The sequence below is a fragment of the Coregonus lavaretus genome (assembly GCF_964263955.1).
Source record: "Coregonus lavaretus genome assembly, chromosome: 23".
NCBI classification, from domain to species: Eukaryota; Metazoa; Chordata; class Actinopteri; order Salmoniformes; family Salmonidae; genus Coregonus; species Coregonus lavaretus.
The window spans coordinates 8,646,076-8,661,978 of record NC_140010.1 but is presented as its reverse complement, the minus strand read 5'-3'; the positions used below and the strand labels follow the sequence as shown (position 1 = coordinate 8,661,978).

General features: G+C 45.0%; 1 protein-coding gene across 1 annotated transcript in view; it reads left to right on the top strand.

Moving 5' to 3' along the window:
• Positions 1–15,903, top strand: part of LOC311098856 (receptor-type tyrosine-protein phosphatase S-like) — a gene marked incomplete at both ends in the record, with an annotated part of 115,535 nt that overhangs the window by 84,029 nt on the left and 15,603 nt on the right. The window contains 11 exon segments of the mRNA XM_084139421.1: positions 724–1,103; positions 2,808–3,009; positions 3,477–3,613; positions 3,864–4,008; positions 10,042–10,136; positions 12,361–12,614; positions 12,764–12,851; positions 13,879–14,082; positions 14,466–14,623; positions 15,489–15,503; positions 15,800–15,903. Coding sequence (XP_083995547.1) covers positions 724–1,103; positions 2,808–3,009; positions 3,477–3,613; positions 3,864–4,008; positions 10,042–10,136; positions 12,361–12,614; positions 12,764–12,851; positions 13,879–14,082; positions 14,466–14,623; positions 15,489–15,503; positions 15,800–15,903 — 1,782 coding nt within the window.

The following is a 15,903-nucleotide window of genomic DNA, read 5'->3' as shown; positions in this document are numbered from 1 at the left end:
GGAAAGAATGAATGGGGCCATGTATCGTGAGATTTTGAGTGAAAACCTCCTTCCATCAGCAAGGGCATTGAAGATGAAACGTGGCTGGGTCTTTCAGCATGACAATGTTCCCAAACACACCGCCCGGGCAACGAACATCACTGCTCTAGAGGAGATCTGCATGGAGGAATGGGCCAAAATACCAGCAACAGTGTGTGAAAACCTTGTGAAGACTTACAGAAAACGTTTGACCTGTGTCATTGCCAACAAAGGGTATATAACAAAGTATTGAGAAACTTTTGTTATTGACCAAATACTTATTTTCCACCATAATTTGCAAATAAATTCATTAAAAATCCTACTATGTGATTTTCTGGAATTTTATTTCTCATTTTGTCTGTCATAGTTGACGTGTACCTATGATGAAAATTACAGGCCTCTCTCATCTTTTTAAGTGGGAGAACATGCACAATTGGTGGCTGACTAAATACTTTTTTTCCCCACTGTAGGTACATTACGATTTTTAGAGTAACAAATAACCTTAAATTCATTGCATTTTCATCTCTCATCAAAATAAACCAATAAATAAATGTACTCAATACACGACTTTGAATACCACTGTATTAGAGAGTAAGGGCCATCTATGATCTCGCAGGTGTCCGCCAAGAGTAAGGGACACTTTTCTCCCTGTCTGCCTTAAGACATTAAGGACAGTTAAGAAAATATCTCCTTCTCCCGCCATAGCTCTTCCCAAGCCTCCCGGTACCCCCATCGTCACAGAGACGACTCCCACCAGTGTCACCATCACCTGGGACTCCGGTAACCCCGACCCGGTGTCCTATTACATCATCCAGTACCGGGCCAAGGCGCCAGACAGCAAGTACGAGACGGTGGACAGTATCACCACCACAAGGTACAGCATTGGAGGGCTCTACCCCAACACAAAGTATGAGATCAGGGTGTCGGCCTTCAACAGCATTGGCCAGGGACCCTCGTCCACCCGGGTGGAGGCCAGGACAGGGGAGCAGGCTCCGGCTAGCCCACCCAGGAACGTCCAGGCCAGGATCATCTCCAAGAACACTGTCATGGTTCGCTGGGAGGAACCGGAGGAGCCCAACGGACAGGTCAGTGTTGATTTATTTAATCAGTTGTTTTGTTAAAGGTCCAATGCCATTTTTATCTCAATATCAAATCATTTCTGATTAACAATGAAGTACCTTACTGTGATTGTTTTCAAAAATAAAAAAATAAAAACATAAACAAAAATAGCTTCTTAACAAAGAGCAATTTTTCAAGCAAGATTTTTGCTAGGACTGTCTGGGAGTGGGGAGGGTAAAACTGAAAACTAGCTGTTATTGGCAGAGAGGTGATGTCACCAGGCAGGCCAAAACCCCATCCCAGCAAAACAGGCTGACATTTCAGACAGTCTTTTCAAACAGCTCTTACACTAAAAGGGCATTATCATCATTTTCACAATTTCACAGTATTATTCCAACCTCATAGTGTGGAAATATATATAAAACACAGGAAAATCTGTTCTTTGACTGCACTGGGCCTTTAATAATGTATTAATAATAATGTACATTTACATTACATTTTAGTTATTTAGCAGACGCTCTTATCCAGAGCGACTTACAATTAGTGAATACATATATTTTTTTTATACTGGCCCCCCGTGGGAATCGAACCCACAACCCTGGCGTTGCAAACGCCATGCTCTATCAACTGAGCTACATCCCTGCCGGCCATTCCCTCCCCTACCCTGGACGACGCTGGGCCAATTGTGCGCCGCCCATGAGTCTCCCGGTCGCGGCCGGCTGCGACAGAGCCTGGATTCGAACCAGGATCTCTAGTGGCACAGTTAGCACTGCGATGCAGTGCCTTAGACCACTGCGCCACTCAGGAGACATGTACTAATGTACTACTTTATTTATTTATAATGTATTATGTTATTAATCTGTAAATGTATGAATGTATTAATTAGAATGTTATTATAAGAATAAGTGGCCAAAACAGGGATAATGCACAATGATCAACGTCTCTGACAGAGACAACACTGAGGCGCAATAGTAACTGAGTTAGTTAGATAAACATCTAATTTTCCTCTGTTGTCCCTAGGCAGTCTAAACATAATAAGATACTTAATAGTTGCCTGACGACTCACCCTGAATTTATTTCCGCTGCTCTATCGATCATAATAATATATAATAATATGCCATTTAGCAGACGCTTTTATCCAAAGCGACTTACAGTCATGTGTGCATACATTTTTACGTATGGGTGGTCCCGGGGATCGAACCCACTACCCTGGCGTTACAAGCGCCATGCTCTACCAATTGAGCTACAGAGGACTACGATCATCGTGGAGAAGCAATGTGGATGGGTAACCAGGCTATCATAATGGAGTCAACGTAAACAACAGTAATAACAACAAGGCGTGGGGGCGGGGGCAGTGCATCATAAATAGATCATATAAATAACAAACATATTACAGTTTTAATCATGGACTATAGTGATTAGGCTTTAGGTAAAGAAAGGGTCATTATAAAGGTAATTCAGTTATTTAAGGATAACGGTAATGATATTTCAACCTCGAAGTGAATACAATGATTATCTAGCTCAACGACATATAGGTCCAGTCCAGTATAATTTGTTCTGGGCATTAACGTCACAATATGTAATAGCTTCCAAACTCAAACAAGTCTATAGGACCAGACAATGAGAGGTTAATTATAGAAAACAACAGAAAGGAATTTCTCACCATCGTCTGTCTCTCTCTCTCTCTCTGTGGCTCCCCCCTGATTCCGTTCCTCCGTCCCTCCCTCCAGGTGAAAGGTTACCGTGTGTACTACACCATGGACCCATCTCAGCCCATGAGTCTATGGCAAATCCATAATGTTCAGGACAGCACCATCACCACCATCCAGAGCCTGGTACCCTCTGAGACATACACTGTCAGAGTCCTGGCCTTTACATCTGTGGGAGACGGACCCTTCTCTGACCCTGTCCATGTCAAAGTGCTGCCCGGAGGTCAGTGTGTGTGTGTGTGTGTGTGTGTGTGTGTGTGTGTGTGTGTGTGTGTGTGTGTGTGTGTGTGTGAGTGAGTGAGTGAGTGAGTGAGTGAGTGAGTGAGTGAGTGAGTGAGTGAGTGAGTGAGTGAGTGAGTGAGTGAGTGAGTGAGTGAGTGAGTGAGTGAGTGTGAGTGTGTGAGTGTGTGAGTGTGTGTGTGTGTGTGTGTGTGTGTGTGTGTGTGTGTGTGTGTGGTTGTGCGTCCATGTGTGTCTGTGGGTTTGTGTCCTTTTCTGACCCGGTTCATGTCAAAGTCCTTCAGTATGTTTAAGGTCAGTAACACAAATCTTGTGTAGAACTACAGGGCTGAGATGGGAATTGTCTGTTTAAATAAAGGATGAATAGAACAGTCTAGAAGCTACTAACTGACTGGATGCTGGAGAGGTGAGGTCTAACTTTTGTCCTGTCTCCTCTTCCATCCCCTGTAGTTCCAGGGCAGCCAGGGAAGTTCAAAGTGGGCAAGGTGACGGACACCAGTATAGAGCTGACCTGGGAACCGTCCTACATCAAGGAGGGCATCGTCAACTACGAACTGCTCTACAAACCTGTCAAGTTCGGCAGCCTGGTAAGACTTCTTCTTCCATACTAAGTAGATTTCATTAAGATGATTACATCCATTTATCAGATAATCCAGAGATACCCAGTTCTCTTTCTTTCTTTCTTTCTTTCTTTCTTTCTTTCTTTCTTTCTTTCTTTCTTTCTTTCTTTCTTTCTTTCTTTCTTTCTTTCTTTCTTTCTTTCTTTCTTTCTTTCTTTCTTTCTTTCTTTCTTTCTTTCTTTCTTTCTTTTATTAATGCTCTCTCCGTCTCTAACAGGAGAAGTTGACGTTTGGGCCCAGGGCGTCGTACACAGTGGAGGGTCTGAGGGCTAACACGGAGTACTCCTTCTCCCTGGCTGCCATTTCAAACAAAGGCATCGGAGCCTTTACCAACGAGCTGGTCCAGAGGACAGCACAAGCCAGTACGTTTCCCTCTGTCACAGCTGCAAACACACACTGTGTAACGTTACAGTGTACTGTACTTGTATCCCTCACAGCTCACTGATCCCTGGGAGTCGTCTACACACTCATCTATCTTGTCCACTCATCTATTCATTTCTCTTGTTCACTCATCCATCCATCCCTGCATCCATCTTCTCTGTATTTAGAGTGTCCCTGATGTCCAGCCCACCAACAGTTTATTTTTACTTTCACCGTTTTCTCACACAGTGAAAAGTCCTGGATATACGGATCGGATAAGGACGCTGTTTTCTGTTTTTCCATCTTGTTTCACTTTCTTCAGTCCTTCACAGGTTCCTTTACTTCAAAGTGGGTCAAAGTGCCCTTTTTCTCCAGTTCAAGAAGCTCACTGTCACAGGTCAAATGTCATCAGGATTCAATTATTTTCAAGGCTTTATTTGAGGTATGTGCTGGTCAGTTGGAGTCTAAGACCAAATCAAACTAATAGGCTTTTATCCAGCGGGGACTGCCGTAAAGGTACAGTATTACTTTTTAATATTTTTACCTGGAAAAAATTGACATAGGACTTACAGGTAAATAAAGGAAACACTTGAGTAAATGAGGGATACAAAGTATATTGAAAGCAGGTGCTTCCACACAGGTATGAATCCTGAGTTAATTAAGCAATTAACATCCCATCATGGTTAGGCTCATGTATAGAAATGCTGGGCAGGCCATTATTGTAGACACTATTTTGGCTACCATGCCTATGCCCCCATAGGATGACAATGCCCCCATCCAAAGGGAATGGGTGGTCACTGAATGGTTTGATGAGCATGAAAACGATTTAAACCATATGCCATGGCCGTCTCAGTCACCAGAGCGCAATCCAACTGAACACTTATGGGAGATTCTGGAGCGGCGCTTGAGATAGCGTTTTCCACCATCATCAACAAAACACCAAATTATGGAATTTCTCGTGGAATAATGGTGTCGCATTCATCTAATAGTTCCAAACAATTGTAGAACCTATACCAAGGTGCATTGAAGCTTTTCTGGATCGTGGTGGCCCAACGCTCTATTAAGACGCTTTAGGTTGGTGTTTCCTTTATTTTGGCAGTTACCTGTACATTCACCAACAGAAACTTTCGGTAACTTTTAACATGTTATTTGGCTATCTGGATGCCCCTTGTCATGCTTGACCTAAACACTTGGGTGGCAGGCTGGGGAGTGACTGAATGTGGCAGATAAGAATTTCAGTTCATGGAGCAGAATGCATTTTCACAGTTAGCTTAGCACGGTTAGCGTGCTATCGCTAGGCTTGGGTGCACATCGTGATTGATCCCCCAGGCCACTGGTACTGGTACTGTGCAGTTGAAGTGTCAGACTGTCAGACTCACAAATCCATGAATGATGAACATATTCCTGCACATACTGTATCTTTACCTCATTTTGGATGAATGGTGGTTGTTGCATGGTAAGAAGGTGCTATGTGATGTCTATGGGTAGGAAGGACAGGTACGCATCTCAGACAGTGCCTGGTTGTGTCTCTTATCCTTGCTGTTCATCTGTCCCTCTGTCCAATGCCTTTTCTCTCATTCTATCTACTAGTTCCTTTGAAATTGCATGAGGTCAACGTTCATGAAAGTATTTGGTTTTGGTTTTAGTTTCAGCTTCCTCAAATCCTGCTATATGATATTTGAAATATCCAATCCCTAAACCCAATTTTAAGGAATTAGATTGGGCAGTTTAACCTTTTACTGTGGTGGGTTAAATCAGAGTCACACAGAGTGATTATTGGTCGTCTTAAACAAATCTACTTTGAAAAAAAGGATACACCTCACACACATGGTTATGGGCTTAAACAAAAGACACCTGTACCATGTCAGATATAGAGTTGAAATGTATTACATTTTGAGTTGCAAGCAAAACATTTTAGAGGCCCCCCTCTTGACAGTGGAGAGAGAACTTTTTGTATATACAGTATATATATATTTGTTTCTACTGGGTTTCTTTTGTCTTTGGAAATGTATCCGCAGGCAGTTGTCCATTCCTGATCTACAGTATAGCTCTGTTCTTATCCAGCCAAGCAAAACTAAGCAGAGCTGTGTATCTCAGCCTGTAGAGGATGTCTTAAGTGCCCTCTTCCCAGTCATAAATCACTGTGCTGCCATTGGTCAGAGCAGACAGGTGAAAGCCAATCATCTGGTATCAGTTACACATCCTCCTGGGCAGTAATTAAGTTGTCCTTTATCTCATTACCTAGCTAACATGATTAATTCCCTTCTTCCTCCATAAAGCTTTGTCTTCTGTGTTTAAGCCGTTGTCTTCTGTGTTGAAGCCGTTGTCTTCTGTGTTGAAGCCCTCGTCTTCTGTGTTGAAGCCCTCGTCTTCTGTGTTGAAGCCGTTGTCTTCTGTGTTGAAGCCCTTGTCTTCTGTGTTGAAGCCCTTGTCTTCTGTGTTGAAGACGTTGTCTTCTGTGTTGAAGCCGATGTCTTCTGTGTTGAAGCCCTTGTCTTCTGTGTTGAAGCCCTTGTCTTCTGTGTTGAAGCCCTTGTCTTATGTGTTGAAGCCCTTGTCTTTTGTGTTGAAGACGTTGTCTTCTGTGTTGAAGACGTTCTCTTCTGTATTGAAGCCCTTGTCTTCTGTGTTGAAGCCCTTGTCTTCTGTGTTGAAGTGGTTGTCTTCTGTGTTGAAGCCCTCGTCTTCTGTGTTGAGGACGTTGTCTTCTGTGTTGAAACCCTTGTCTTCTGTGTTGAAGCCCTTTTCTTCTGTGTTGAAGCCCTTGTCTTCTGTGTTGAAGACCTTGTCTTCTGTGTTGAAGACATTGTCTTCTGTGTTGAAGCCGTTGTCTTCTGTGTTGAAGCCCTTGTCTTCTGTGTTGAAGAGGTTGTCTTCTGTGTTGAAGCCCTTGTATTCTGTGTTGAAGACGTTGTCTTCTGTGTTGAAGCCCTTGTCTTCTGTGTTGAAGCCCTTGTCTTCTGTGTTGAAGCCCTTGTCTTCTGTGTTGAAGAACTTGTCTTCTGTGTTGAAGCACTTGTCTTCTGTGTTGAAGCCGTTGTCTTCTGTGTTGAAGCCCTCGTCTTCTGTGTTGAAGCCCTTGTCTTCTGTGTTGAAGACGTTGTCTTCTGTGTTGAAACCCTGTCTTCTGTGTTGAAGCCCTTGTCTTCTGTGTTGAAGCCCTTGTCTTCTGTGTTGAAGACGTTGTCTTCTGTGTTGAAGACGTTGGCCTCCAATTCCCCCAGAGCAGGGGCAGGCAGTGGTGGAGGGGCTAGAAAAGTGGACCTGGTACCGCGTTAGCCTGGCAGCCTTCACTACATTTACATTACATTTTAGTCATTTAGCAGACGCTCTTATCCAGAGACCAGAGAGCCCGGCGCTGCTCTGCCACACGGACAACGATGATGAGTGTGTGTGTGTGTGTGTCAGAGAGATATCAAACAAGCTTGAGATGAGAATGTTTGAATGGCTGAAGTATTAGTTTTGCTGATCGATGTATTGATTGAGAAATTAGACATTGTGTGTATGTGTGTGTTCCTCAGTCCCGGGTGCGGCCCCTCGGCAGGTGGAGGTCCAGCCCTTTAACTCCACTGCCGTTAGGGTCACCTGGCGATCTGTGTTGCCAAGGCAACGCCAAGGTCAGATCCGTGGTTACCAGGTGCACTATGCTTGTGTGGAGAGTGGCTCATCACGCAGCCTTCCCAGAATCAAAGACCTGCTATTGGACAACAGCCAGGTGAGGTCATCACCTTCTTATTTTTCTTACTTACATTTTTCGTAAAAAATTATTTCATTTGAATATCTTCTCAACAGTCATGTACATATGTACTTACAAAGATAACATACATATTTGCCAGCTATTACACCTCTGCAGGTTATTGTTCAGCTAAAGTGAAGCAAATAATGTATCTCACTGAGTCTTTGCAGTATGCATCACCTCCCACCAATGTTCCCTCTAAGCTACGCGCATATACAGGCATGCCGCTCCCCCGGGACTGCCAGACCAGAAGCAATATCAGGCCAAGCACAAGATTGAACTTCACTCAACTTTCTAGAGTTTTCCCCTTTAGTTAACACTATCAACGTTTCCCTTTACTGTGGGAATTGTGATCGAATCAACGCAATATTAGCCACTTTCAATGCAACAGACCTAAACAAAACGAACTATGCAAGACTTAGTATGCAAAATTAACTATGCAAGATATTTTGTTGTAGGCAGAGTGCATCGGAGTAGGATTCTATTGCATTGACAGGCACGACTCAGACCGGTGCTCCATAACCAATCAGAGCTGCAGTAGGCCTATATGCAAATACATCATTGCCATATATGGATTTGTGCCATTAACTTTGAACTGGACTGTTTTACAGCATGAGCGGTCGTGATTATTATGTGCTTGTTTTGAGATCAAAGCGAGAGAGAGCTGCATGTAGCCACGTGTGCACATTTGTTCATATTCTTTGCTAGTTAGTGAGTTATTAGCCCAGTTATAGCTAATTTACAGTCAGAAATGTGAGAGTGATTGCTTCCTACAAGAGCGCAAAACGTGAACATTTCTAGCCATCTTTGAAAAGTGAGTCAGGTAAAGAGCTTAAAGGGGCAGTGTTGTATTTTGAGACAGGCTTGAATAAGCTAAGAAGCCAATAGGCAGAGGGTAGCATAATTTGTCTGATTCTCTGTAATAATGGTATGGGGAATAATAATGCATTTTGTTTTGTAAAGTGGTTTCTTGCATCAAACAACACTTTTAAGAAATCAGTCACCTCCTTGTCTGAAGGACAAGTGGATAAGCAGGATAATGTTAAGCACTGCATGTTTTTTTTCTAAAGTCTCATGGAATGTAGGCCTACATTGAACGCCACACATTGGCTGCTACTGTAAGCTGAATGATAGAACTGCTATTTCCATGTTAACATTTTATGTGATGTATTTTCTCCATAGTTTTTTATGGTAAGCCACTACAGTTTGGGCTGAAGAATGCAACTCTGGACACTGCGGTGGCGTTTTCGGCCAGGGAGCGAACATACACACTCACAGACGTAATGCCAGGGGTTGACCTATGTCGTTATGGAGAACACTCTCACACACCCGTAGGTAAAAGTCAGTAGAAAAGCCAGACAGGTCGTGAACTGTGAGGTAAGTGTTGAGTCTGGGCTCCTTGGCTGACTGAACGAGGCTTTAGTTTAATACACATGGTTTGTTGCTAAAGGTAAGCTTTTAACTCCTTTTGGATAAACCTAACCTGTTCCAACCTTTGTTGACATGCTGTTAACGTGTTTTGTAGCCTGTACACTGCCCAATAGGCACTTAACCACTAACTACACACATTCTTCAGTTCTGTTGCTCTCCCTCCACTCTTCACTCTGATCAATCAATCCACATCTTCACCTCCTGCTGCTCTTCCTCCAATCCTTCATCTGCAGTTCCCACTACCACCAGATCAGATGAGTCTAAAGACCTGCTCCTACCCTCCATCACTCACACAGACACCCACTAACAGTTCTACAGGGTGGAAGCGGAGGAGTGGAGAGGTTGAATGGCACAGTGCAGTCTAAAGATGACCCTGCTTTGACTGTGTCTACATGTATCTTACAGGACTGTTATGTCTGTCTAACATCCCTTCATGCCCTTCACAGCGACCCAATAACTCCTTGAGAAGAGAGTTGTTTGGCAGTTACATATTGTGTGTGTTCTGTTCCGGAAATCTACCGGAGCAAATTAGGCTAGAACGAGATAAAGTAGGATTACACAGATTATGTCATCATAAAGAGGAGGAAGTACAGGGCACAAAGGAGCCAACTGTTCCTATCTCTTCTATTCTTATCTACTCTTATTTGATACCCAGTGTCCATATACATACTTCCTGAAGAATCTTGAGATGAATGACATCACTGTATAATTCTTCTTCATCTTATTTTAGGAATTAGGATCCTTTGTTATAGAACCCACTAGAATGGGTTGGTAGCTTCTCCACAAATGGTTAAGGACAGACGAGACATGTGAATGGGGTGGTCTATACCTCCACTGACCATTTTTCTGTTTTCCGTCTTCCAATCAGATGTCCCGAGGAACTTCTCAGTGAACCTGGCGACCAAGACGAGTGTTCTCCTGACCTGGGAGTTCCCTGAGAGCCCCTACCCCTACCATTTCACTGTGAGTGTTTGTGTGTGTGAGTGCGTGCGTGTGTGTGTTTGTGCGTGTGTGTGTTTGTGCGTGTGTGTGTGTGTGCGTGCGTGCGTGCGTGTGTGTGTGTGTGTGTGCGTGTGTGTGTGTGTGTGTGTGTGTGTGTGTGTGTGTGTGTGTGTGTGTGTGTGTGTGTGTGTGTGTGTGTGTGTGAGTGTGTATGTGTGAGTGTGTAAACACCTGTGTGTGTATATGCATACGTTTCAAGTTTTAATGTCAATTGCACAAGTAAAGTGAAATGCCTTTCTAGCAAGCTCTAAACCCAACAATGCAATAATCAATATCAATGTAGTATTCAAAATAAAAAAACACACGAGAAATAAAAAAGAAATAAGAACAGTAGAAATAATTTATATACAGGGTCAGTTCCAATATATGTACAATGTGCAGGGATACTGGAGTGATAGAGGTAGATATGTATAAGAGTAAGGTGACTAGGCATCAGGATATATGATAAACTGTGTAGCAGCAGTGTGTGTGTGTGTTTGTGTGTAGAGTCAGTATAAATGTGTGTGCATGTTATGTGTGTGGGAGCAAATGAAGTGAGTGTGTGTATGAGTGTGTGTGTTGGAGTGTGGGTGTTGGAGTGCCAGTGTGCGTGAATGTATAGAGTCCTGTGAGTGTGCATAGAGAAAGTGCAAAAATACAAATAAAATACAAGGATCAACTTAGAGTCTGTGTATCCATTTTGTTAGCTATTTAGCAGTCTTATGGCTTGGGGAGCTGTTCAGGAGCCTGTTACTGTCAGACTTGATGCACCGGGACTGCTTGCTGTGTGGAAGCAGTGACAACAGTCTATGGCTTGGGTGGCTGGAGTCTTTAACGATTTTCCGGGCCTGATATAGAGGTCATGGATGGCAGGGAGCTCGGCCCGAGTGATGTACTGGGCTGTCCGCACCACCCTCTGTAGCACCATGCGATCGAGGGTGGTGCTGTTGCCATACCAAGCAGTGATGCAGACAGTCAATATGCTTTCAATGGTGCAGCTGTAGAACTTTGAGGATTTGAGGGCCCATGCCAAACCTTTTCAACCTCCTGAGGGGGAGTGCTCTGAAATGTGTGGACCATTTTAAGTCCTTAGTGATTTGGACACCGAGGAACTTGAAGCTCTCAACCTGTTCCACTGCAGCCCTGTCGATGTGGATGGGGGCGTGCTCTGAGAACGCGGCCCGGAATACCGTCCGGCCCTGCAGCCTTGCGAGTGTTGACCTGACTAAAGACCTTACTCATGTCAGCCTCGGAAAGCGAGATCACTGAGTCCTCTCGGTCGGTGGAGGCCCTCACGCACGGCATGGTTTGTTATTGTCGAAGCGTGCATAAAATGCATTGAGTTCGTCTGGTAGATAGGCATCATGGATAGATCATGGCTGGGTCTTCCTTTGTAATCCGTAATGGACTGTAGCCCCTGCCACGTGGCGGGCGTCGTAGCCTGTGTAATATGATTCCACCTTATTCCTATATTGTCCTTTTGCACGTTTGATGACTCTGCGGATTTTGTGGCGGGACCTCTTGTACTTGTTCTTGTCCTCAGCCGTAGCCTCAGGGTTGTTCATCCAGGGCTTTTGATTGGGGAAGCAGCGAACGTTTATGGTGGGGACAACGTCGCCGATGCATTTCCTAATGTAGCCGGTGACGGAGGTGGTTAGCTCGTTGGATAGCCATTGGGTGTATCTTGTCCAAAAGCCATGTTTCGGAAAAGCAGAGAATATTGTAGTCAAGAGAGTCCTGTTGGTAGCAAATCCACAATCGGATGTCATCCATCTTATTATCAAGTGACTGTACATTAGCCAGTAGAATGGAGGGAAGAGGTGGCAGGTTTTCCCTTCGCCTTAATCTCGCCAGGACTCCCCCTCTTTTGCCTCTGTAATGCCGGCGTTTCCTCTTGCATACCTCGAAAATTGGGTCAGAATTACAGAAAGAGCCCAGGGCAGATGAGTCGAAGTTGAAGTAGAAGCTGGAATTGGGGTAAGTAACTGCCGATCTGATGTTCAAGAGTTATTGTCGGTTGTAAGAAATAATAGCGGATACATTTAGGGAAAATAAAGTAAAAATAAACGGCTAAAGAATCACAAAATAGCAAAGTTGGGTAGGAGCTCGCAAAATGGCGACCATACAGTACGGCACCATCTTATTATGTGTGTATATATGTGATCTTAACCGTAAGAAATACCCTCCCCTAACCTATTCCTTCCAGGTGGAGTATAACCGCCAGAAGATGGAGGTGGATGCCAGGCTGAGGAAAGCAGTGATCCCCAACCTGCAGCCAGATACCGACTATGACTTCAAGATCACCTCTGCTGAGGGCAACATGGGCGGGCTGAGGCACCGCATCTACGCCAAGACCTCTCCACCAATTGCCATCCGCCGTCCGGAGATTGACCACACCCGTGACACGGAGACCACCATCACCATCATCCTGCCCTCGCTGGAGAACCGCAGCCCTGTCAAGTAAGGGCTAGCCACAGGGTTGCTTTCTGATTATTTTAATGGGCATACGGTTGCATTCCAACAACATTAATGCGTTATACAGTAGTAAACTGCCACAGAAAAGTTGTAATTAAATGCCATGACAATCTGGTTGTTCCTCTGTCCTGTAGGAACCTGTATGTGGTGGTAGTTCCTCTGAGGAGGGCGAGGGGGGTCATTAGACATCTCAAGAGCCCAGACGAGATGGACCTGGAAGAGGTGAGAGCTAAGGCATCTGGGAACACATGAACTGGCTGGTCCTCTCTCTGAGAACATTTTACATTTTAGTCATTTAGCAGACGCTCTTATCCAGAGCGACTTACAGGAGCAATTAGGGTTAAGTGCCTTGCTCAAGGCCACATCGACAGATTTTTCACCTAGTCGGCTTGGGGATTAGAACCAGCGACCTTTCGGTTACTGGCACAACGCTCTTAACCACTAAGCTACCAGCCGCCAGAACCTTTGCTCTTTTAGATTTTCTCATGTGGTTTCTTAATGTTTACATAAAAAAACGCATCAGTAACATCCCCTCTCTCTCTTTCTCTCAATTTCAATTTCAAATTCAATTTCAATTTCTCTCTCTCTCTCTCTCTCTCTCTCTCTCTCTCTCTCTCTCTCTCTCTCTCTCTCTCTCTCTCTCTCTCTCTCTCTCTCTCTCTCTCTCTCTCTCTCTCTCTCTCTCTCTCTCTCTCTCTCTCTCTCTCTCTCTCTCTCCCTCTCTCCCTCTCTCCCTCTCTCTCCATCTCTCCATCTCTCTCTCCCTCTCTCTATGTCTCCCTCTCTCTCCTCTCTGTCTCCCTCTCTCTATTTCTCCCTCTCTCTCCCTCCCTCTCTCTCCTTCTCTCTCTCCCTCCCTCTCTCTCTCCCTCTCTCCCCATCTCTCTCCCTCCCTCCCCCTCCCTCTCTCTCTCTCTCTCTCTCTCTCTCCCTCCCTCCTCCTCTCTCTCTCTCTCTCTCTCTCTCTCTCTCTCTCTCTCTCTCTGTCTCTCTCTCTCTCTCCATCTCTCTCCCTCCCTCTCTCTCCCTCCCACTCTCTCTCTCAATCTCTCTCCCTCCCTCTCTCTCCATCTCTCTCCCTCCCACTCTCTCATCTCTTTGTCTCCCTCTCTTCATCTCTCTGTTTCCCTCTCTCTCCACTTCTCTCTCCATCTCTCCGTCTCCCTCTCTATCTCCCTCTCTCCATCTCTCTGTCTCCCTCTCGCTCCATCTCTCTGTCTCCCACTCTCTCCATCTCTCTGTCTCCCAGTTGTTGAAGGACAGCAGTCAGAGACAGCAGAAACAGGCAGACTTGCGCAGAGCCTACATCTCGGCCCTCTTCACCCCTGCTACTCTGCCCGCCTTTTTCACTCTGGGGGACCAGCTGGACTACGGAGGCTTCGAGAACCGCGCTCTAGAACCGGGACAGGAGTATGTGTTCTTCATCCTGGCGGAACTCAATGGCACAACAGTGGTACGGGCCAATCCAATTATGTTTCTTTTTGTGTGATTGTGTATACACTCTTAGAAAAAAAGGTGCTATCTAGAACCTAAAAGGGTTCTTTGGCTCTCCCCATAGGAGAACCCTTTGAAGAACCCTTTTTGGTACCAGGTAGAACCCTATTGGGTTCCATGTAGAATCCTAGGGGACAGCCGAAGAACCCTTTTGGAACCCTTTTTTCTAAGAGTTTATGTATTGTAGGACAGTGTGTATCCCTCTCACGTAGTCTTTTCTCTCATTCTCAAGAGACGTTGCAATAAGACAATAAAATACATATCAGTCAACAACTGTATAATGAAAATAAGGTTAATTTCCCCTGGCTAGCCCTTACTGTGCTCTGTGTTTGTGTATTGTAGAAGATGTATGCGGACAGTCCGTACACAGACCCAGTGATCGCTCCGGACTCTGACCCCCAGCCGCTGGATGCGGGGGATGGTCTGATCTGGGTGGTGGGACCCGTCCTGGCTGTAGTCTTCATCATCTGCATCGTCATCGCCATCCTGCTCTACAAGAAGTGAGTGAGACCCGGGGAGGGAGCACTGAACTTACACAGGGATTTTATAGCTAACACACTATAATAAGCTTACATGATAATGTTATAAATAGCTAACATGCTATAAGTAGCTAACATGCTAACACGCTATAACCAGCTTACATGCTAATATTATAACTAGCTAACATGCTACAAGTAGCTAACATGCTAACATGGTATAACCACCTTACATTTACATTTACATTTTAGTCATTTAGCAGACGCTCTTATCCAGAGCGACTTACAGTTAGTGAATACATATTTTTTTATACTGGCCCCCCGTGGGAATCGAACCCACAACCCTGACGTTGCAAACGCCATGCTCTATCAACTGAGCTACATCCCTGCCGGCCATTCCCTCCCCTACCCTGGACGACGCTGGGCCAATTGTGCGACGCCCATGAGTCTCCCGGTCGCGGCCGGCTGCGACAGAGCCTGGATACGAACCAGGATCTCTAGTGGCACAGTTAGCACTGCGATGCAGTGCCTTAGACCACTGCGCCACTCGGGAGACCTTCATGCTAATGTTATAACTAGCTAACATATTAACATGCTATAACTAACTAACATGCTAGCATGCTCAGCACATACGGTGCTAGCCCACTATAACCATTGAAATGTAGCTACCTCAGCTTACACAGTATACTGCATAACAGGCAAAGATACAATATCCAGCATTGTAAGGAATGACTGCTAGCCTGACCCAGCCGAAGAGATGTGTCAGCCACAGAAAGCCGGCCATTTTGAATACAAATGTATCATATTGATTTTTCTCTCTGTCACTCCCTCTGTCCGTCTCCTCTCCTCCTTTCATTATTCATTCCCTCACTTGCTCCTGTTTCGGAAGCAGCAAGCCAGACAGGTGAGTGTCGGCCATACTAATTAGTTGTCTTATTGTATTAGTGACATGTCTTGATCTCAAAGGACAGATGGTGCGGTGCAAATTCTAATGCCTAATTGGCAGTGCAGCAATTTATAGAAATGATGCAGTATAATAAATGTGTAACTTGTGTTCATTGAGCAAATAGATTGTGATGAATACTGTTAGACATTCATGAACTCTAACCTCTCTACTCTCTCTGGTGTGTCTCTTGTCTGGTGCCCCCCCCCCCCCCCCCCCCCCCCCCCGTTGTTTCCGTCTCCCTGGTCCCTGAGCAGTAAGAGGAAGGACTCTGAGCCAGGCACCAAGAGCCTTCTGGGTAATGCTGAGATGATGGCCCACCACCCCACAGACCCCGTTGAGATGAGACGCATCAACTTCC